This window comes from Sceloporus undulatus, chromosome 4, assembly GCF_019175285.1.
Source record: "Sceloporus undulatus isolate JIND9_A2432 ecotype Alabama chromosome 4, SceUnd_v1.1, whole genome shotgun sequence".
Classification (NCBI taxonomy): Eukaryota; Metazoa; Chordata; class Lepidosauria; order Squamata; family Phrynosomatidae; genus Sceloporus; species Sceloporus undulatus.
The window spans coordinates 41231887-41255072 of NC_056525.1; the positions used below are offsets into that span (position 1 = coordinate 41231887).

At 40.4% G+C, this 23186-nt stretch overlaps 1 protein-coding gene across 1 annotated transcript in view; it reads left to right on the top strand.

The window, feature by feature from the left end:
- The window catches only part of SNTA1 (syntrophin alpha 1), a 103077-nt gene that overhangs the window by 2818 nt on the left and 77073 nt on the right, over positions 1-23186 (top strand). The window contains 1 exon segment of the mRNA XM_042461861.1: positions 3137-3322. Coding sequence (XP_042317795.1) covers positions 3137-3322 — 186 coding nt within the window.

Below are 23186 nucleotides of genomic sequence, written 5' to 3' on the forward strand. Positions count from 1 at the left end.
TACTCAGAAAAAAGTCCCATTGAGTTCCCTTGGACTTACTCCCTGTCCTAGATAAGTGTGTATAGGATTGTGCCCTAAATAACTCAAAGAATGTGTGGGTGAAGTTTATGGTTTTGTGAAATTAGATACACTTAATTTTCTATTAATGTAATCACATAATGCACAAGCTGATCTGTAAAACAGCACTGACAGTGTAGTCCAGTACATGCGTACTCAGAAAAAAGTCCCATTGAGTTCCCTTGGACTTACTCCCTGTCCTAGATAAATGTGTATAGGATTGCACCCTAAGAATGGGCAGCTGGAGTTTATGGTTTTGTGAAATTAGATACTCTTAATTTTCTATTAATGAAATCACATAATGCACAAGCTGATCTGCTGGTTAGCTTCAAGACTTTCAAAGCCCATGTATGGGAATTGTGATTAGTCTCATAAAATGGGAGAAGCTATTTGTCTGACAACATTGCCAAAGTCGAGTGGATTTTGGGAACCTTTCCAATTCTTTCTTATTCTCCCACCCTTAGTCCACACAACTTTAGAAAACACAATTTTGGAAATACAGTACAAATTTGGATAGGTGTGACACTGAGCTCATACCAACTTTTTGGCATAACTGGAGTTGTCTTCATCAGTATGGCTGTGTGACCTGTGAGTCAGTGCAAAAATCTAATATGCTGTCGATTCTAAACTTGATGTAAAATTGGTTTTTTAAAAATAGAACTATTCTTGTAAAAGAAGAACAAGAGCCTTGCAATTACAGGCTTCATAATATACAGTTTGTCTAGTAAACGTCTGTGTGGGGGAAGAGTACAGTAAGTGCTCCTAATAAAGAAGGAGATAGCAATCTGATATTAGTTATCTACCGTAGGTGTAAGTCTCATCAATTTTAGTGGGACATATGATGGAGGATTGTGTTACTAAAAGCATAAAATCGAACCCTGCAGAAACATTTCTGTCACAAATGACACAAATCAAAAACTGCAGGACCATCTGCAGAATTATCATCTGCATCTTGTTTATTTCTTATCTGTACACCTATTTTGTAGTGTGTATATCTTGCTGCTGGACTTGACACAGGTTTTGTGAGGTATGAGAATGTGAAAAATCAGGCATACCTTTGCATTAGTCCTTTTTCAGTCTAGCATACATTTCCTGTGAGTCTAGATAGCAAGCAATTTTTTTTAAAATCGGATAAACATTCTAAGAAATTAAGGTTTTTCATTTGAATTGTAAATATTAGAAATGTAGAAGATAACGTGTGTGTACTGTGTAGACCCAAAGGAGAGACAGTGAGAACCTGATGGAGAGTCTGCGTGGAAAATGGGTAGGTCATAGTGACATAATTGTAAAGAATCAGGATCACTAAGATGAGATTCTTTAAACTAGTGTGAAGCCATACTCTATTTGACTTTCAAAATTAAAGGAGACAGCACACCTTGTGGAAAACATGAGTTTACCTATTTTTAGTACTCTTTTTCCTGCAGTGGTAAGTGTAGGAGAGATTTATTTCCCCATCTGTTCTTAATAGTTTATTTGGCCTTCAAGTGGAAGGTGAAAAGAATCAACATTCTTCAGGCTTGTGCCTCTGATGAAGAGGGTTCTCTGCTCACAGAAGTATATGCTGCAATAATTCTGTTAGTATTTAAGCTGCCACAATGTGTTTCTGTATATTTGGTGCAACAGAAGAAGGCAACTACTTCTGTGTTACCTCTTTAGCAGCATTCAGTGACTTGAAGATCCTATGAGTGGATTTTAGAACTGCATGAAATCAACTAATATGACTTCATAATTACTGGTATGTGACTGCTGAATGTGGAGATCTACAGTATCCTTAATATGCAGATACAGTGGTCCCTCCACATTCGCTGGGTTATGGGTGAAGGACCCCCATGAATGTGGAAAAACTGCAAATTAAAAAAAGTTATTCTTTTTACCCTTGAGAACACCTCTCTAGGAATTTCCAGGTCCTCCAGTGCAACTTTATGGTCACCATCTGCCAGAAGTTGATCATAAAATCATGCTGGAGGACTTACAAATGCCTAGACTATCCATGGAAATCTTCAGAAATGCACATTATTGCATATGTGGCCATCTGTTTCGCATGTGTTCAGATGGTTGCATGGTGAATAGATGTGAATAATGCAAATTTGTGCAGGAAAATGAAAAACAATTAACTGTCAATGCGAATGTGTAAAAATCCACATCTGTGTGCATAATACCTTTGCAGGTAGATTAGCTCTTTGCTTCTAATCTTCTTGAGTTTTCCAATCAAAGTGAAAATGGCAGCATTCTTTAATGGAGGCTCTGGGATGTGTGATCTGGGATGTGTGATCTTGCTGTATCGGACCAGAATAATTTGTCTATTAATTAGGGCAAGGAGGATAAACAAAAACATGAAATTAAGTTGAGAGTCTACCTAAAAGTGTTTGTATACTCGCTCAGCCTCAGATGATGGCAATGGCAAACCCTCTCTGAAGAAACCTGATAAGAAAACCTTATGATAGGATCACCTTAGGACCACCATAAGTTGGAAATGATTTGAAGGCACACCATCACTGCCACAACATGAAAACACTTAATGTGTATGTGAATATAAAATTAGGAAATGCAGTAAGTACAAAAATGGCCATGTTTTGATATTTCTGATCTCTACAGAGTACAAGGTGCCAGTACATGTCTGGAGCTGATAATGTGGCCCATAAAAGAAGCCAAGAAAACTGTAGAATTAGTATATGAGCCACAGTCTAATTGTCCATTTGAGTGATGAATTTACAAAACATGAAGAATACGGCATGTTTTTAAAAATCCTGCCTTAGATTTTTAGCTTTTTAACCAGAGTATCAAACACAAAGCAGAACAGGTATGAGTACCTTGAATGCTCTCTTAAATTATGTATCTTCATTTTCTGTGCCCTTTTAAATCCAGCATCGAGCCAGCGTGGCATAGTGGTTTTAGTGTTGGAGTATGATTCTGGAGGCCAGGGTTTAATTCTCAGCTTGGTCATGAAACTCCTCTGAACAAAGCTTGTCAAGAAAACCCCATGATAGATTTGCCTTGGGATTGCCATAAGTAAGAAATAACCTGAAGCCACAGCACAGTCACACACATCTGACACCTTTCTTCTTTGTTTGATTTCCAGGTGGCCGAGAAAATAAAATGCCCATCCTGATTTCCAAGATCTTTAAAGGGTTGGCTGCAGATCAGACAGAAGCACTCTTTGTAGGGGATGCCATTCTTTCAGTCAATGGTGCTGACCTCTCTGATGCTACACATGATGAGGCTGTCCAAGCTCTGAAGAAGACTGGCAAGGAGGTGGTATTGGAAGGTAAGAAAATCACATGGCAAATAACTGAGGTGTGATGGATACTGACACCTTCATTTCTGATGCTTCACTGCTTTAAAAGTACTGTAACTATTTTGGCCTAGTATTCCTAGCAGGATTTTCTATTCAGTTCTGTTTCAGTGCAGTACACATGCAAATTGTGCTACTAGTTTCTCCTTCCTCTTATTTCCAAAAATGGAGAGGTCCCCTAATCCTATGGTGGTTAATAAATGGTAATGAATATAATTTAAATCAGGGCTAGATATGTACCAAGGGCAAAGGGCCATTTTCTTCTCTTTCTGATCCAGCCGCCTCCCTGAGTCTCAACCCACTCTACCCCAAACTGGGAGTAATGTTCTAAGAACTAGAAATAATTTTAGAGTGATTTGGATGACAACTTTCTGCTCTGTGGGGTTGGGGCCCCCAAAGTAGTGGGGAAATGATTATAGTGTTTAGATCGAGGGAAAATAGTACCACTCTGTTTTGTTTTGGTCAGACCTCATCTGGAATACTGTGTCCATTTCTGGTCACCACAATTAAAAAAGGATGTTGTCAAGCTGGAGCGTCTCCAGAGGAGGGCAACCAAAATGGTGAAAGGTCTGGAAACTATGCCCTATGAAGAGGGACTTAGGGAGCTTGGTATGTTAATCTGGAGAAGTGAACATTAAGAGGTGATATGACAGCCCTGTTTAAATATTTGAAAAGGTGTCATATTGAGTTTGGAGCTAGCTTGTTTACTGCTGCTCCAGAGAATAGGACCCAGAGCAATTTAAACTATAGTAAAAGGGATTTCTCCTATGCAGCGTATTTTATTACAATCAGATCCGACAAGCAAAAATCTATCCATTATTAAGTAAGATGAATGGAAGATCAGACTTCTTTCTCCTGGAAGATAAATGCCTGAATGTCACTCTTGTAGTTGCTAAATTTTTCCCTGAGGCAGCTAGGATCAGTACTCACTATGTATAAAGGGACAGTTAGAGTTAGAATTAGAGTTTGACTTAGAGTTAGGCCCGGTACAGACGGGCAAAAAGGGCTGTCCTGTAAGCAGGGTGAGGGCTGAGCATCCCCACGCTCAAAGCCCTCACCGCGCTGCCCATGTGCCATCATGGCACACTCCTGTCCATACGGAGCACACGATGATGTCTGTGCGGCGTAGTGCCCAAACAGCACTGTGCTGCGTGAATGTTAGCATGATGCGCGGGTGCGCCAATGGCGCCCCACGCGCAGCCTAAAAAGAACCTGTCAGGGAGTGGGTTCTTTTTAGGCCTCCTGGAGGCCATGGTGTTTGGTTGCTGAGGTCTCCATCTGGGGCAGAAAGGGGTGGCATCTCACTGCCCCTTTCTGCCACTCTGTCCAGCCCCTTAGTTAGAGTTATTTTGAGCAAGTTCTTCTTCTCTTGTTTTACTGTGGGGAATTTTGAGAACTTGTATATCTTGACTGAACTTGTATGAATGTCTAGATTTTGGATCTAATAAATTATGACTGACTGATTTCACCTCAACATTAGGAAGAACATTCTGAGAGTAAGAGTTATTTGACGGTGAAACATGTTGCCTTGGAGTATAGTTGAGTCTCTTTCTTTGGATGTTTTTAAACAAAGGCTGGATGGTCTTTCCTGCATGGCAGGGGGTTGGGCTGGATGACCTTTGTGGTCTCTTCTCTATGATTCTATGGTAAATTGCATCTCCTAGAGTAATTTGTCAGGTAAAAATTACATTAAACATTTATTTGAGGACTTTGGAGGTATTGGAACCTCAGGGCTGCACAGTTCCACCCCTATTTTGAATCATTATGATACAGTGAGAGATGAATACTCTGCTGCTTAAAATGTGCTAGTTGTTTTGCTTCTTTCCACCTCAAACCACAAGGCTGTATAATAGTCTTTATCAACCTGGTGCTGGCCAGATGTTTTGGACTACAACTCCCAGAAATCCTCACTTTCCCCATGCTGTTCGAGGCTGATGAAAACTGGATATTGTTCCTGGCTATATTTTCTTCTGAGGGTTTTTTTTTTTTTTGGTACTAAGTAGTTTTTTGTGTTATTTGAATACAAGAGGCATCAGGGAGAACTTAGCTTTTTATATTGAATAGTCTGTGTTGGCAGTTCTCCAGAAGCCTGAGGAATGGGTTTAATTTGCCTGCAGATGAGCATACTGATTCCTGATAAAAATACACAAATGCTTGTGCTTGTCCCATCTGCTCACCCTTAGAGCTAGAAATTTATGCTTCTGTCTCTCCTAACAGATTAATTATAGGTGTCTTCTGTGTCATTGCCCCCCTCACCCCTTACAGTACAAATCTGCCAACTCAGCATCTTTGCAAGAAAGAGAAAGAGTAACTATAGGCTTTGTCTCTTAAATACAAAATGGTGTGCCATATTTAAGTCTGGAATCTCTTGCCCACCACAGATATATTTCTCTCCTCTGTTTAGTAATGATTTGGCTCTAGGAGCCATAGTCTTGCTGACTGACAGTATACACGATTACCGACTGGCACAGCTTGTTGCTTTTAATGAGTCCTGTTTTGAAAGCCAAGCCAGCACAGTGTAGTGGTTTGAGTGTTGGACTACAGCCTGGGTCTGAATCCCCACTTCACCATGGAAACCCATTGGGTGACTTTGAGTAAGTCATAGGCCCAGAGGAGGTCAAAAACAACTCCTCCTCTGAACAAACCGTGTCAAGAAAACCCTATGATGTGTTCACTTCAGCAACAAGGTCCAGCATCCTGGCTGCTAGGGATGTAGCTACGGTGGGTGGGTGGGGGGAATAGGGATGAGGGTGTTTCTTTCCTAAATAAGAATCCCCACAATTAAATTTTCTTTTAGTCCTGAAATTTTTAGCATTGCAGAGAGTGAGATATTGAAAATTATTCATACCTAGAACTCTTTCGTTTGTTGTGTTCACCTTCCCTTGGAAATTTTGCCTCTCCCTTTTCTTTGGAGGACTAAATGCTTAACTGAAGTTTTAAGTCACTGCAATGTTAGAAATTTGGGGATTGGGGGATAATTTTATTGGGGAGCAGAATTCTTCTTTGAGGATTCAAACACACTCATTTAGCCTCCTCCCATAGCTGCACTCCTGCATGCTTCTGTTCTTTACTCTCAAGTAACCAGAAGATAAACCTCTTAGTTAGTAATCAGGCAGGCAGCAATCATTCAGTAATGGCAAAATATATTGCATTACACATGGTCAGAACATATGGGACTGTCCTGAAGTGTTTTACTGATCAGTGGGTGTGTAGTTGGCTACAGGAGAGAGAGGGAAGCTTTTGAGTTTAATGATGCCTGTATTTTTCTCAGGTAAATTAATCTGTTTTTTCTATTAAACAAGAGGATGAATTTGTTGTTGTCTTGGTTTCTTTCCCATCCTCTTGAGGGAGAACCAGGTGGGTTGTAGATCATATTCAGGGGAGATGTGAGTTGCTGCAAGCAGCTAGAAAGAACAGAAAAGTAAAATCCTGTGTTTGGTAGAGTATCTGGGTCACAGCTTCTCCACCCCCCCTTGTTCTGTCAGCCCATTTATACACTGCCTGTCTTTCCCTTTATAAACTCTATACTGTATCTTTTTAAAGGGACTTGGTTTAAATGTTGGATATCTGAAAGAAATGCATGGAGAGACTAGAAACTCACAAGCATCCTTTGGGTTTGAAATGGGTTGAATGTTTGTCAACACTTGGTTTGAGTGCTTTAAGAAACCATGAACCTTTTCCAAGTGCTTTGTTCACAGAATGTTCAATATAGCTTTCTTTTCACCTGCAATCAAAAGTTCACCCAGAAAGCTTGGCTGCAGTAACGGAAGTGGTAGCCAGTGTTCCATAAATTGCTTGGAAATAGTATTTTTTTTTAAACATTACAGCTCGTAAAACCCCCCATGCAGTATAATCACTGCTGTGGCCTTTCTGGGAGGGGATGCAGTAAGGTGCAGTTCAAAAATATTTTTTTCTTAATTCTAGATTCAAATACCCACAGAATGTCCTTTGCTAAAGGGGAATGGATTTGGGACTACAAATCTTGACATTCCTCATGAAAAGACAACATCATGAGTTGTGCCAAACCCATCAGGCTGACACCATTGCCTCGAACTGTCTTGGGACTAAGCCTCACAATAACATCACCATCAGAAGATTTAGAATGAGATCTTGTGTAATTCTCATACTAGATCTTGGGTGTAATCTTGCGGGATTATATATGGGCTTGCAAGCATGGCTGGCAGCATGGGGGAGAGTAAAGAGTGCCAAACAAGGCTGGGCCTCTCCTGTTGAAGATAGAAAGCAAAGATTGGACATTGGCATAAGTTAAATTGTGGAGAAGGAAACCTGGGATGGCCAGATGGATGGAAAACCAGTGCAGTCTGGTCAAATTCAGGTTATCTCGCCTCCAGCGGACCATTTGGACACATCCCACAGATTGGCTACAGCAAGGCGTTATAGATGTTTACTAGATCTCCACAGTTTGATGTCCTGCTTGACCATTTGCTGGTCTGGAAGCCATCAGTCCCTGGGAGGAAGATATTAGTTATAAATGTAGCTGTTTTAAATTGTTGTATTTGTATTAAAGTTGTGGTCATTCCATTTAACCATAACATGGTGTCCAGCCTCTCTGTCTTAGTGCAATTATCATGAACAGTATAGTTTCTTCAGTGGGGTGGCTGGGATTGATAGTCCCTTCCCTGTCATGAGTGGATGCTGCCCCCTTGCCATTCACCTGTGTCCTGCAACCCTGAATGCTGCTAAATGGATACTTCTAAATGGCAGTGGTGGGTGCATGTGGATTAAGTGGTGTACGGTGATGCTCAGCCTCAGCAGTAGCTATGATGTCTCCTGCATATGTGAGGAAAAGCCAGGTTGAGTGCCTATAAACTATAAACAGATGGGTATGCAAACCAGAACTCAAGTCTTTTCCTGGACAGCAGCTTGTGAGGAGGTGTTGTTCCAGGGCTGGTCGCTTGCAAAAAAAAAAAAAAAAAAAAAGATACTCGCCCAGGTGATATACAGTCTCCTGGCACTACACAACCTGCCATCCCAAGGCCCTGTGTTGTTTCAAAAGTATTATTAATTGCATGTATTTTTCTTCATTTTTTTCAGACAAGCTATAGAATCATTAACTCATTTGTCCTTGCTGCTGCATGTGAAGAATGTTGTTAAAGTTCCTGTTCTGCAGACTAGGGACAGCAATAATTTCTGTTGCACAGAGCACAGGACTTGCAGAGAGGAGGCTGAGAGCTGTTTGAAACTTAAAAGGAGGTGTTCACCATATCATCTCTTAAAATTTAGACTTAGTTTCTCTTCTACTGTGCATCATATTAATAAGTCTTAATTCTAAATCCTTTCTCTTTTTTTATTTATGGTGTTTCTTACAGTACTTTATGGGAGAGGGGTTAGTTTATTGTTGCCATGGTAGCCCTTCATTTGTTCTTGTTTTAAATTTTGATACTCATTTGTTTCAATGTAGAAACATCTACATTTTGAAAAGGGGGGAAATGTGGTTATTCAGTAAATCTCCTGTTTAATTGGGGTGTGTATCTTGACCACTCAGGTAAGGAGAGCCACTGTTTGGGAGAACAGAATAATGTGGCTTTAAATCCTCCATGGCTGTGAAGGGCATGGAGTGCCTGGTCTAATTTTACTCAAAGACACCATTTCTGAGTCTAACGTCGCTCACAGGACTCCTGTTAGGATAATAGGGGATGGTGATGTGTGGACATAGAGACACTGTACATTGCCTTACATGTCTTGGAGAAATGATAGGCATGAAAAAGGCATAGTTCCATCAATAGACTATGGTAATTTAATATGCCATATAGAATTATAACAAATCTTAAATCGGGAATGGAGAAGCTGTGGCCCTCCAGATATTGTCTGGGAATTATGAGCATTATAATCCAATAACATCTGGAGGGCCACAGATTTTTCTTATCCAACTTAGACAATAATGCATTTTGACATCACTTTAAGTGCTATGATACCATTCTACAGAATCCTGGGATTTGTAATTTTGTGAGGCACCAGCACTTTGATGGAGGAAGCTAAGGACCTTGTAAAACTACAAATTCAAAAATTCCATAGGATGAAGCTACAGCACTTAAAGTGGTGTCAAACTGCATTATTTCTGCAGTGTACCTGCACCCTCAGACAAAGAAATTTGCCTCTGTCCAATGGTGATTATTTTGCCCAGTAACAAAATAATTCTTCCATCATAAACCTGTAGAGGAAAGTCCCCACTTTTGTGCTGAAAGTGAAGAGCCAGTGTGGTGTAGGAGTCCAATTGTTGGGTGAGGACTCTGAAAGACCAGTGTTCAAATCCCTACTCAGGTCATGAAAACTCACTGAATGACCTCTGGCAAGTCATACTCTTCCAGCTTTAAAGGAAGACAATGGCAAATCTCCTCTAAATAATTCTTTCCAAGAAAATCCTTTGATAGGGTTGCCGTAACTTAGATTTGGCCTGAAGGCACATAACCACAAATTGTGCTGTTACAAGTTTGACTGCTCTGGGTATTGTAAATGCGCAAATGGTGAATATCTGAGGCTTGAATGAAAGAAAAATAATTGTTCTTTGACAGCTCTGAATATCTCTGAGGTCTTTGAAATGCAATCCCCCTCAGAATCTGGAAATATGATTCCTTTCTAGCTATTCACTGGTAGCTAATCTGGGCAGAGTAACAGTTTGAAACTAGTTGTGCTGTTTAAATTAGAAATTCAGAACATTTTTGCATTGTCAGGCTTTTTCAAATTAATGAGGTTTGGGTGCTGTGTGACTGAGATTTTAAGATTTGTATAGAGTTTTTAATACATTTTAATATTTTAAATGTTTAATGTTTTAAACTTTCTAAATAGTTTAATTGTTTTTCAAACTTTGTATTCATGCTTTTTAACATTTTTGTACTGTTTTTATTTTTGTATTGTTTTAAAATTAGTTGTTATCTGATTTGTGTCCTTATATCAAGAGAAAGGTGGAAAAAAAAATAAATATAATGGGCAGAGAGAATGGAGTTTCAGCTGCCACTGCTATGCTTCAGTTTTAGCTTTGGATTTCTGGTTGCCAGACAAGCATTCAGGAATAGCCTAAAGAAAAGTGACACTTTTGTGCCTTCGGATAGGGTTGCTGTGCTGGAAGATGTGATACATTATGTGGAAAATATTTAAGCCAGTAAGAATTGCCATGACCTATCTTGTCCAACAGATCACCTGCTTCAATAGTCAGCCAGGTGACCTTAGGATGTTCACTGTAGAGAATGGAGGCTGTGGCCCTTTTTTCTCCAGCCTCTGGTATTTACTGAGTGGAATTGTTATCAAGTCATCTTGGCAATCCTGTGGATGAGAGACTTCCATGTTTCCCTATCAACAGAAGCTCTGCTCAGGTCTTACAGACTGATATCCATGACTTCCTTGATGGAGTTTATCCATCTGTAATGCCCTCTTCCTATTTTCATATTGCCTTCTATCTTTCCACACATTATTGTCTTTTCTAGTGAGGCATGTCTTCTCATGATACATCCATAGTACAACAGCATCAGTTTAGTCATCTTGGCTTTTAAGGAGGGTTCAGACTTGATTTGATCTAGGATGTATTTGGGTTTTTTTGGCTATCTGCAGAATTCTTCTCCAGCATCACATTTCAAATGAGTTCATTTTCTTCTTGTTAGTTTTTTCATCATCCATCCTTCAAATGGATCATTCTGACTTTTAATTCAATTATAGATCTTTGCTCTTGAGGATTTTGCCTAATTTTGTCATAGCTGCCCTTTTGACTCCTAGTTTTCTTCTGATTTCTTGGCTAGTTTCCATTTTGATTAATGACTGAGCCAAGGTATGGAAAATTCTTGAACTATTTCAGTGTCTTCTTTATTTAATTTAAAATTATGTCACTTTATGCAAGTCATCTGTGACCATTATTTTTGTTCTTTTCCTAATGTTCAACTGTAAATGCCTTTGCACTTTTTTCCTTGACTTTCTGCAGTAATAATTTCAAGGTTTTATTTTCTGCTAGTACAGTAATGTGGGATTATCTGCATATCTTAAATTGGTGATATTGAATTTCCATGCCTCCCTCCTCCAAGTCTAATCTTGTTTATCTTTAATATGTTCAGCAAACAAGCTAAGCAAATAAAGTGATAAATACATCCTTGCCTAACCCCCTTGCCTGTTGGAAACCAGACAATTTCTCTGTATTCTGTCCTGAATGTAGCCTCTTCTCCTGAGTAAGGTTACACATTAGAACAGTCAAATGTTGTGGCACATCTATTTCCATATGTGTGATAGTTTTTCCATAATCTACCAAATTAAAGGCTTTGCAATATTCTATGAAGTACAGACTGATTTTCTTCTGAAATTCTTTGAAATGCACCATTATTCATCATATGTTTGCAGTATGATCGCTGGTGCTTCTTCCTTCTTGAACCCATCTTAGACATGTGGCATTTCTCGCTCCATGTATGATAAAATTCTTTGTTGTAGAATTTTGGAACCCTTTGCTAGTCATACAGGATCCCCATTTTTGGTTTACATTTTCTTTTGATTTCTCAGATCTTGTGGAAGCAGTCTTTAGTCTATTTTTGTTGTTGTGATCTGAAAAGCCACAGCTACTTTGCATATGATTGCTCTGTTTTGCATATGATTAATATGCATTACATCTCACTTCTGGGCATATAATGAGCCAGAATCGTCTGGTGGCACTATCTGAGTGCATTCCCAAGTGTTTGTTTATTAATTAAAGCTTAAGCAAGGAGGCATCTGATATCTTTTTGTGCAAGCAGTTCCCTGGTTGGTGGAACTACACCCCACTGCCCCCCTCCCCATGAGCTAAGTTGGTGACTGTTTGACTCAGAAAGAAGTTCTGGAAGCTCCCATCTGGCTCTGAATAATGCTTCCATCCCCTCTCCTTTTACCTCACTACTCATTAGCTTGAGATCTAGTATAAATATGCTGGTAGAACATGTGGCTCCACCAGCGTTATACTGGATCTTGGCTAAGGTATTTTATTTCCATTTGATGATATAGAGTGTTCCTTTATATTTTACTAGACTTGTTTAGAATATTCTCCAATTGGAGAGAACTTGAGTAAGCCCTGGAAGTCTTAGGTGGGTTACAGACCGCCATAAAGTACGCGCTCCGCATGTACTAGGGTTAGGAAGGGTCTTACCTTCCTCATGGCCCTTCTTCCTAGTACGTGCAGAGCGTGTCCTTAATGGCAGCGCCCATCCACATGGGCGCCACCATTTTGACGTCTTGGACGCATAGCGTCCAGACATGTCGCAGCGGAAGTGATGCTACGAGGGCGCGCTTCGCTCCTTGTGGCACCACTTCCACGTTTTGAAAAGGAGCACCATTTCGGCGCTTCTTTTTCACTGTGCCGGGAAGCCTCGCGGTATGGCCGCTGGGGCTTCCCTCCGCAGCGAATGGCGGCGGCGCGAAAACGGCTGCTTGAGGGCGGTCTGTAACCCGCCTCAGACAAGATGATATATAGTCATCCCTTCTGATTTGCAGGGGATCAGTTCTGCACCTCCCTCCCCCCTGAATTGGAAAGCCCCATTGGTTGGAATGGTGGTGCACTTCTGTATGTGCACCACAGGCGTACACACTATTTTGTCCCTTCTCATTTGCCATCCACAAAAGACCAAAACTGCAGACCCTAAGTCCGCGAACTGGGAGGGGTGAGTGTATATGGGTTCCTTCCCTAAATTTTTCTTAGTTCTTCCACTATCCTCCACCCAACTGCTCTTTCAATAACATCAATGCTACTGGGAGGTCTAATTTCTTACCCAGTTGAAAGCAATCTTTGATCAATAAAAATTTGTATAGGATTTAAGTCAGCCTCCTCCAACCTGGTACCCTTTAGATTTGTTAGATTACATTTGCCATTATCCCCAGCCAGTACAGCCAGTGGAAAGGCTGACTTGAGAAATAACTTTGAAGGAAAGAAAGGTGCTACCTTTGTTCTTTATACAATGAATGTTTGTTTTTATACTATTAATGGAAGAGGCATTTCCTCTTTTGTGAGGGTGAAAGACAGAATGTCCCTTCTAGATTGTAAGCCTGAGGGCAGGGAACCGTCTAACTAAAAGATTGTATGTACAGTGCTGTGTAAATTTACAGCGCTATATAAATAAAGGTTAATTATTATTATTATTATTATTATTATTATTATTATTATTATTATTATTATTATTATTATTCTAGGATGTTTACATGTCATCTGCAGTTTGCCCTGTTAAATGAGGCAGAGGTTTTTAAATGATTTTTTAAAAATCTATTTTTTCATTAAAACTTGATGTCCTACTCACTCCTCCAACTAATCTTTCATTCTCTGGAATAACAGAAGAACTGGTGTGTGTCATCAGGGACCACACAATATCAAGAGGCTGTATATTGCCTGTACCCCTTTCCTGTTTTTCTAAATCAGTGTGATTTTGCCTGTGTTTTAAATTAAGAATCAAGTGTTATCTTCAGGTCCTTTGGGGTTAGTCCCAAATAAAACACACTAACGTAATCATTGTAACAGTGCTGCGTATGTGCTGGTAGATACTTGAATGCTATCTATTCCAAGAGAGCAAAAACCACAAAGCACATGAAACAGTATCTTTTAAAAAACTGAGCCAGGCAGCATTGCTGGGGGAAGAAAAGAAGAATCAGCATTAACCAGCTAACTTTATGCTTCATGGCACTGAAAAACAGCAGGCATGACAGCTGAGTCAACAACAAACCAAAGAAACTTGTCTTTCTAATTTTTGCTCAAACACCCAACTTGCCAATTTTATTTTTAATGTTTCCCCACCCAGCATTTTAAGTTCTAGTTATCCCAGAGCTCCTGCTTTACTTGCAACTATTCATGTTATTCCCTGTTTCAGGGCTGGGGAATTGGTGGGCCTCCTTGGACTGCAGCTGCTATGAATAACTGATTGGTTTTACAGCTGAGCCTTATTATTCATGGGCTTGCCTTCAGTGGATCTTAGCATCTGCGGACAGCAAGCCCTGTTGTCCCAAATGGCGGCATATGCATGTTGATGTCATGCCCAGCCTGGCTGAGGACTCAGGGGAGGACTGAGCTTCAGCCTCAGCCTGGTCCTAGCTCTGCCCTGACAGCTCCAGCAGAGGCTGTGGCTTTAAAAGACAATCAGAAGCCAAACCTCCCAGCAGCAGGGCCTTCTAATACTGTGGACATAGAGGAGGAGAATGAGCATATACCTACCTTTAGCCAGGCGTGCCTCCAGTGTTCGAGGAGGCTTTATGAAAAATGCCAGCTTATCAAGACCACCTATCAAGACTAGTGAGGGCTGATAATAAAAGGCTGGGAAGGACACCAGGGCTTTCATCAGAAGCTATCTGAGTTCTCTGGAGAAAGCATCCTGTGTCCTGACTTGGTATTGATTTCTTGACTTAAAACTTTTGACTACAGACTGACCTGACCACACTACTTTTCTGGAACCCTTGACCTGGACTGTCTGACTTCGCTCTTGGCTTGACCCTGTGGCTTATACTCAAACTGATTCCTGACTACATTTGCCTTTACCTGTAAGTCTGCCTTTCAAAACCTATCTGGTTCCACGAACCAGATGTGTAGAGTATTTTTGTTTTGGATTTGTTATCAGCTGTTGGCTGCTATCCCAGCCAGTGGAGTATGTGCACGTTGTACCACCATTAGGTATAATGGGACTTGAGGTGCCATGTTTCTTGGTATCTGGGGGGGGGGCTGGAATGGCTCCCCCGTGGATACCAAGGTCCAACTGTATTTTCATTTATTTAAATCTATATGCCACCTTTCTCCACACACAGGACCCATGATGGTTTACAAAGTAAAAATTAAAAACACAAGTGATCATATTTTTTAAAATCATTTAAAAATGTAAAAATAAAGTTAAAAATAGAACACACACACACCACCACCATTAAATGGTTATTTAAATGTTTACATGTTAAAAAGTCTGGAAGAGATTGGTCTTTAGTGCTGTTTTAAACCTGGATAGTGCATCCAGCTTTCATATCTTTTCTGGAAGATCATTCTACAATTTGGATGCTGCTGAAGAAAAAATCCTCTGGTTAACAATTGCCAGCCTAGTCCTGAGTGTATGGGGTGGATTATATGTGAGAAGGCGATTGTGTAGGTAATCTTGACCCATACCATGTTTGGCTTTTAAAGGCAACAATCAACAGTTTGTACCTTGCTTAGAAACTAACTGCCAGCCGGATTTTAATATAATTGTAATAGTCACTCCTAGATGGACCAGTAAGCAATCTGGCTGCCATGTTTTGCACTAACTGAAGTTTCTAAACATGGTACAGAGGTAGCCCAATGTACAGCGAATTGCAGAAGTCCAGCCTTGAGGTTACCAACAGCTACATTACCATCTTTAGGTCCTTCAACTCTAGGAAAGGGCAGAGTTGGCATATGTTCTTGGTTAAATATAAGCTGATACAGTGTTTCCTGTTTAGAAGCGTCATCTCACACAGTAACCTTTCCTACTCTAGTAGCAGTTACTTGGGAGACCAGACCTTCAGTGGAGGGAGAATGATTAGTTCAAGGAGAAGCACACATTTGTTTTGAATACCCATAAAGGCCTCAAAAGAAATGGCAAGCACAGGAGTGTGTGCACATTCCTGCTAGATATCTAAGGTCCAAAATATACTGTAGAAATAATTCAATTTGAGACTGCTTTAACTGCCTTGGCTCAATGCTAGGGAATTTTGGGAACTGTAGTTTTGTGAGATATTTAGCCTTCTCTGTGAGAGAACTCTGGTGCCACAATAATCTACAATTACCATGATTCCCCAGCACTGAGCCAGGCCAGTTAAAGCAGTCTCAAACTGCATTATTTCTGCAGTGTGTTTTGGACCTAAGTTAGGTGTTCTGAAAAATAACTGATTTGTAGTATATTCTAGATTAGATATGGGCAGATTTTAGGCTTGTGAAACCTACTGCTACTGTCTTCTGTCTGGAGCCAGGTGCGAAGCAATAGTTTAGGATGAAGAGCATGTAATTGAGGAACAGGCTGTCTCAGAACTCATGCCTAGCCAAGGTTTTTTTCTTTTCTTTCAGTATTAGAAATGGGACTTGTCAACAGATCTTTGTGCCCACACATTCTTGACTTCCCCTGAAAGACCTATTTGATTTCAGCAACCCAGTTGTAATGGAATAAAGGCATTTTGTCATTGCTATTCAATCTTTGAGTGCTGGAACCTCTTAGCCATCTACTGCAAATTGTCTAGAAATCTGAAAAGGTTGCTTTGGGTCCCATCCTGGGAGAAAGGCAGCTTATAAAGAAAGCAAATAAATAAATAAAGCTATGAGTAGATACTATCTACCTTATGTCTATATCTGTTCTTGGTTTTGCTACATACATTCCCATCCTTGTGTACTTTCCCCACTCTGCAACCTATTTCCTTGCCTTTGCACTCTTTCCATCAGACTCTCTGTTGAGTCCAATCTGATTTTAGCTGTGCTCAGCCATTTCTGTTTCCTCTCCCACCCTCTTTTCTCCTTTCTCTTTCTTCTCCAACAGCCCACAGAACCACACATCATTGTGTGGAATGTGCTGCTCTTCCCTTACTAATCATGTTCAGTTTCATAACCTCAAGGAAAATACAAAACCCTTTCTATTCAATCTTGTGGACATTGTGTCTTGAAGCTGCTGGCTGGGTACAACACTTCCTTTGTTCCTCTTTCTTAGAAGAAAATACTTGTCTCTTAGAGTCTAAAACTTTGAAAAAGTTGGTTTCTGGTCCATCAGCTTGAAACTTAACTATTTGTGGTTGACTTGTATTAAACAGCTAAATTTGTTATTTGAGAAGGTCCAGTAGACACCACATTAGATCTCTTGTGTATATAGACTTCAGTGGCTGCTAGGGAAGTGCCTTTTAAAAGGTCTAAACCAACTCCTGGAGGTTAGGAGTTTATCAAAGTGTAGAACTAGAGGTAGTATGTCACTACTGGATGGCTATCTGCTTAGTAGAAGAACCTGGTAGTAGTGAGAAGAGGATGGGTATCTCCGTTGCAATCCCCTGAGTACCCAAAAACCTTGGTACAGTTTTATAGGCTAGACATGATATCTATTGTCTGCTTTGCAAATTATCTCTAATTGGCTAAAAACAAAACCAGTGAAAGCTAGTCCTGATAGGCAGAGATGAAGAAACAAGAGGTGCTCAAGACTCTATAAAAGCAGATCTGTAAGAGAGACATGTTTTTACACTGCTTTGGGCTGAGAGAGAGAGAGAGAGAGAGAGAGAGAGAGAGAGAATCTACTCTAGAGATTAAATAGGCTATGTTAAATATGTATTTCTTATCTGGTTGGATAAATGCCTGTTAGAAAATTTATAAGAGATGCCTCTATTTTGATATATATAAGAAGGCATAGAGATGATGAGAAAAATTCTCCAAAGGGGGCATATCTTGGACAAGAGAACAAGATCAGCAGGAAAAAAAAGACACTGTCACATAAAGGGATGGGGAAGTAATCCTGTTTCACTAGAAGACTGTGAAACTTCCAAAGCTGGTCTCTGAATTGGTTCTAGAGCTGTAGGGGATATGGGAAGGGAAAGATATTTTGCAATATGAAGTGTTTTGGATTTAGTTTCAGATGTTACAATGTGAAACATGAAGTGTCTGCTCTGTGCCTCTTTCTCCATCTCTCTTGAAATATCCGGGTTAACCTAACACCTTGTCGTGTCATATATAACATGATATCATGTGGAAAAGAGGAAAGAAAATTATAAAATCATTAGACTTCTCAAAAGGTGCCATGTTTTAAAGGCACTGAAATGAAGCCAGAGTTATGCCAGTTGGGCCTCTAAAAGGTATGACATTCCCTGTCTCAGATGCCACAAGGGAGAAAGGCACTTGTTGCTAGGATTAGGCCTTTAGTTAATAATGGCTTCAGCAACTTATTTATTTGTTTATTTATTAAACTATTTGTATCCTGCCCCCTAGCTATCTTAAGTACTCTGAGTGGCAAATAATAAAATCAAGACAATCCCATCAAACAATATAAGCAATAGAAGGATTTTAATAAACAATTTAATAAGTTAAAACATGACAAATTAAAACCCGTTAAAACATTTTAAAACAATTCAATACTTTGCACATGTATTGATCTAGATAAAATCAGTTAGGCTTCAAAGGCTTTTATAAACCATCATGTTTTAATTTGGCACCAGAATAACAGCAACATAGGTGCCAATCAGGCCTCTGAGGGGAGGGTATTCTATAAGTAAGGTGCTACAACAGAGAAGGTGTTTTCCCACTTCCTCCACAACCATCTTGTCCTTGCTGATGGGTGACAGAGAGGGTCCCCTCCAACAGATCTCAGATTGGCATATGTAGGGAGAAGTGCTTCTTCAAATACTGAGGTCCCAAGCGATTTAGGATTGTAAATGACTTCACCACCATCTTGAATTCAGACCAGAAGTGCATTGGGAACCAGTGCAATTCTTTGAAAATTTGTGTTCTGTGGTTTCTGTCAGTCTTTAGGGCTGGAGCGTGGCTTTGGTGAGACTTCTGGACTCTTAGGACGCATTCATCATTGAAACACCATACCTCCACTGTGACTTGAAGCAGCTTTATTTTGGCTGTCTGTAACAGGCCTTAGTGTTGTTCTTTTAATGGACTGAGTCTAAATTGAGAAGAAACCATCAGCTCTCATTATTTATAGAGCATCATCAATGTATATGGCACTTAAAAAAAATAAAAATAAAACAGATATCCTGGCCAAAGGTATACAATCTCCTAAAATCTCCTGCAGTCAAAAGCTGTAGTTTTCTGGAGTGTTGCATTATTTATTTCACTTGGTAGGGCTCACTGGTCAAAAGCTTAAGCTCAGCAATATTTCCCCCCTTTTCAAATACTTCCAGCTGTGTAATTTTCGTAGGAATGACCAATGTATGATCCTTGGAAAAAGCTGAATGAAAAGAGATTGGTGACAAAGGAGAGTGAGGAAAAGAAGGTAAGGTGTGTGGTGAGGAATCAATAGCAAGACTGTTGCAGTCTAATCCAGGGTGAAGCAAAATGCAGCTTTCCCCTGAATCTTAAAACTGAACTGTATAGACTGGTAGGGTTTCCAGTTGAAGTAAGGTCACCATTTCTGTTTTTGTAGCTTCTTCCACTAACTATGTAGTGTTTCCAGCTTCACTATATTCTTCATATTCTTATTTACATACAGTTCTGGGTATAATATGGATGGATGTTACAGATAACTGTCTGGTACATACAGAGAGCCAGCGAAGTGTAGTGGTTTGAGCACTGGACTGTGACTTTGGAGACTAGGTTCAGTTCCCAGCTCTGCCATGAAACCCACTGGGTGACCTTGGGCAAGTCACATGCTCTCAGCCTCAGGGTAAGGCAATGGCTTCTGAACAATCCTTGCCAAGATGAAACCCCGTGATAGGCTTGCCTAAGGATCTCCATAAGTTGGAAACAACTTGAAGGCACATAGCAACAACAAAATCCAGATAGGCAGCTGATACCATTCTGATTCATTGCTCTCCCTTTGCAGTAGAGGCAGGAATCATGTGGCTATCCAGATATTGTTGGACTAGAACTCTCATCAGCCAATGTTGCTAATGATGAGGAATGCTAGGAATTTCACTCCCAACAATGATGTACATTGTGTACAAGTATGTTCATTTCTCAGTATGAGCCATCTAGCTAGTGAGAAGGACACATAGCCTGGAACATTTCACAGATTGAACATGCGTGGCCAAGAAACATCAAACTGCAGTCAAGATGGAAAAATAATGAGATAAGGTAGGAGAGATAGCAATCAGGTTGCTTTTGCCTGTGCATAGTGTGAAGGGCAAGATTCTGCCTTCTCCACTCTGTTGGCATACTCCAGAATTTCAGTGTTCTGTGCCCAGGAAGGCCAAGATGGTTTATAACTGCTGATTTTTTCTGCCTTTTTTTGGAAGAGACTCCTGAATTCCTGTTCTTCTGGTCTTAAAAAAAAAATCCCCAAACAAAAGAATTTAGCCTAATTCTGTAGAGTGGAAATATCTTATTTTATGTCAAAAATATCAACAGGAGGAGGAGAGGAGAAGAAATGGCAGAGCTTTTGGCTCTGGTGTCTAGTTCTTGGCAAGAAAGAAAATGGGAAAAGACAAGGAACACACCACAGCAAGCCATTGCAGCTCAGCAGAAACCTGTTGATTATGAAGTAGTGGTGGAGATCTAAAGCTGAATAGAAAAATAGTGGTAAAACACCCCCCCCCCTTTCAATTGCATATGCTCCCTTGCCTCTTAAAAGAAACTGCAGTTTCAAAGCTTGTTGTTTGTAGAAGAAACAATTGTAGAAGCTTCCTGTTCCTTTGGGCTGGAGAGGTTTGAAAACAGCTGTGTTGTTCTATGCATGTGGAATGAAGTGGCCATGCAACAGGAAATGCTTACATGGCAAACAGTGGAGAAAAGTGGAGCATCTCCAGCAATATCATCCCCTCACTCATTGAACAGTCCTCTCCCCATGGCCCTCATTTTCACATGTTCTTGTTGAAAATTAGACAGAAATGTTACAAAGCTTTTCTACTCATGTGAGATATTTCTGCCAAGAAAAGGAACAGTAGAAGCATTTGGAAAGTAAGGAAGCAATGATGAATCTTATTCCATTGCCCTGATCTGAATGGAGAGATTATGTCTAGGAGGTAGCTCCAGTGGGGAAGCAGTCTGGAAGTTATCTATAGATATATACACAGAGACACACTGGAAACAGGATAGTCAAAGCACTGATTTTGACCTATAAAGCCCTATACAACTCAGGTCCAGGTTATATGAAGGTTTCTCCCTTATGAACTAAGCCCATGCTTTGAGATCTGCTGGGGAGGTCCTTCTTGAATTGTCAGATCTGGCCATGGTGACACATGCCTTAGTTGCATCCTGGAGTAACATGTGACTGTTTGGAAACTATAGTCAGATTGCTAACTGGGGTTGGCAACAGGGATTACACAACTCCCTTTTTGAGATGGAATCTGCTCCACTGGCTACCAGTCTGTTTCATCACAATTCAAAGTGATGGTTGTGATCTTTAAAGCCCTGCATGGCTCAGGTCCAGGTTATCTGAAGGAATGTATTCTCCCTTATGAAGCAGCCCATGTTTTGATATCTGCTGCAGTGCCCTTATCTCCATCCCATCACCTTCACTGGTACATCTAGTGGGACCATAGGAGAGGGCCTTCTCAGTGGCTGCTTGCAGGCTCTACAACTCCTTCACTAGAGAATAGCAATAGTGGTAGCATTTACGTACCGCTTAATACAGAACTCAGTAGCCCCTAAGAGTGAATTTGCAAACATTTCCAGTGAATGGGAGGGCATCTCCAAAGAGATAAGTAGTGCTAATGTACGGCTTGCTATGGTGCTTTCTGCACCGGCATTTGGGACGTCCTCCGGACGTCCCATTTTAAAAAAGGGGCGTCTCTTATAGACGCCCCTGGGCCTAGTACGGACTCCGTCCGTACAAGATGGCGCCGGCCCTTCTACATGGCCGGCGCCATCTTTGCGTATCGGACGCTGAGCGTCCGTACGCGTTGCGTCGCTTGTGACGTAGCGAGTGCGCCCCTGGCGCCTCGCTACATCGCAAACGCGACGAAAAAAGAAGCTCCATTTTGGAGCTTCTTTTTCGGTCCGCGCGGGAGTCGGGCCGTGTGAAGGCTCCGGCTCCCCCGCGGACCTACTGGCGGCGGCGGCAGAGCGCCGCAAAGCAGAGGTATGTACCCCGCCTATACCTTTCAAAACTCAAAATAAAACTACAGTTTTTGCAGTGTTTTTTTGTGAAATCTAAAGTGGATTCTCATCTGACCAGGCATCTGTCTTTTTCTTACATAGTTTTAAAAAGTGAAACCAGTACATTTACAAACGGTATGTTAATATTCAGAAGATTTTTAATCCAGAATATTGTTAAAAACAAAAAAATAGATAAACTTATGTTTGAATGTGTATGTGCTGTCTGTCTTCTTTCTAGCTATCTGTATAGTACGATAGAATGTTTAGAGTGTTGCACCTGGAAGAATCGGGTTCTGATCTACACTGAGCCATGAAACTCACTGAATGATTTCTCATTCAGCCTGACCTACCTCACAGGATTGCTGTGAGATTTAAGTGGAGTGGAGAGACATGTACTGTATATCACTTTATGAAAGGTAGGGTATAAATGTAACAAATAAATAAAGAAATATTAAGGCTAATGGCATATGGAGGAGATGATGGAGACAATGATAGCCAGTGTGATATAGTGGTTTGGACTATGACTTTGAAGCCCAGGGTTCGAATCCACTGTCAACCGTGGAAACCAACTGAATGTATCATGCAGTTCTTTGGGCTAGTAACTAAATCTTAGCAAAACCTAATTTACAAAGCTGTTGTGAATATAAAGTGGAAATTGTAGGAATTAATAACTGGAACTTACAACTCCTTGCAAAAAGACTGTTGTAAAGAAAATCTGGTTTACTAATCACATCACCACCACCACCATTTCTGTTCCATATCTTTGTAAAGAAAAACTAATGTCAAATATGGCTTTTAATATGTTTTTAAATCATTTCTAGAACCTCAGAAAAAACAAGCATGTGTTAACTCTTGCATTCACAGATTAAACTTTGTCCTCATCACTTGATCCATGAAAATGAAGCTTTTTAGAAGACTGATCTGCAAATGAAAGCTTGCAACTATATCTTTCAGTCATTTCTGCACTGTCAAATTTGACATTACCCCATCAGTGTAATCTACAGTGATCTGAAATGCCTTATTTCTTCACTTGAATTATCCTAAACAGTTCAGTTTTGTGGGGTTAAATTCAAAAGCTCTGGTGGTATAAGCCTACTATGGCTTATATCTCCTCAATCCACCCATATTTATTTCTCAGAAATATGGAAACATATTTAAATTTAATCAGGTAAA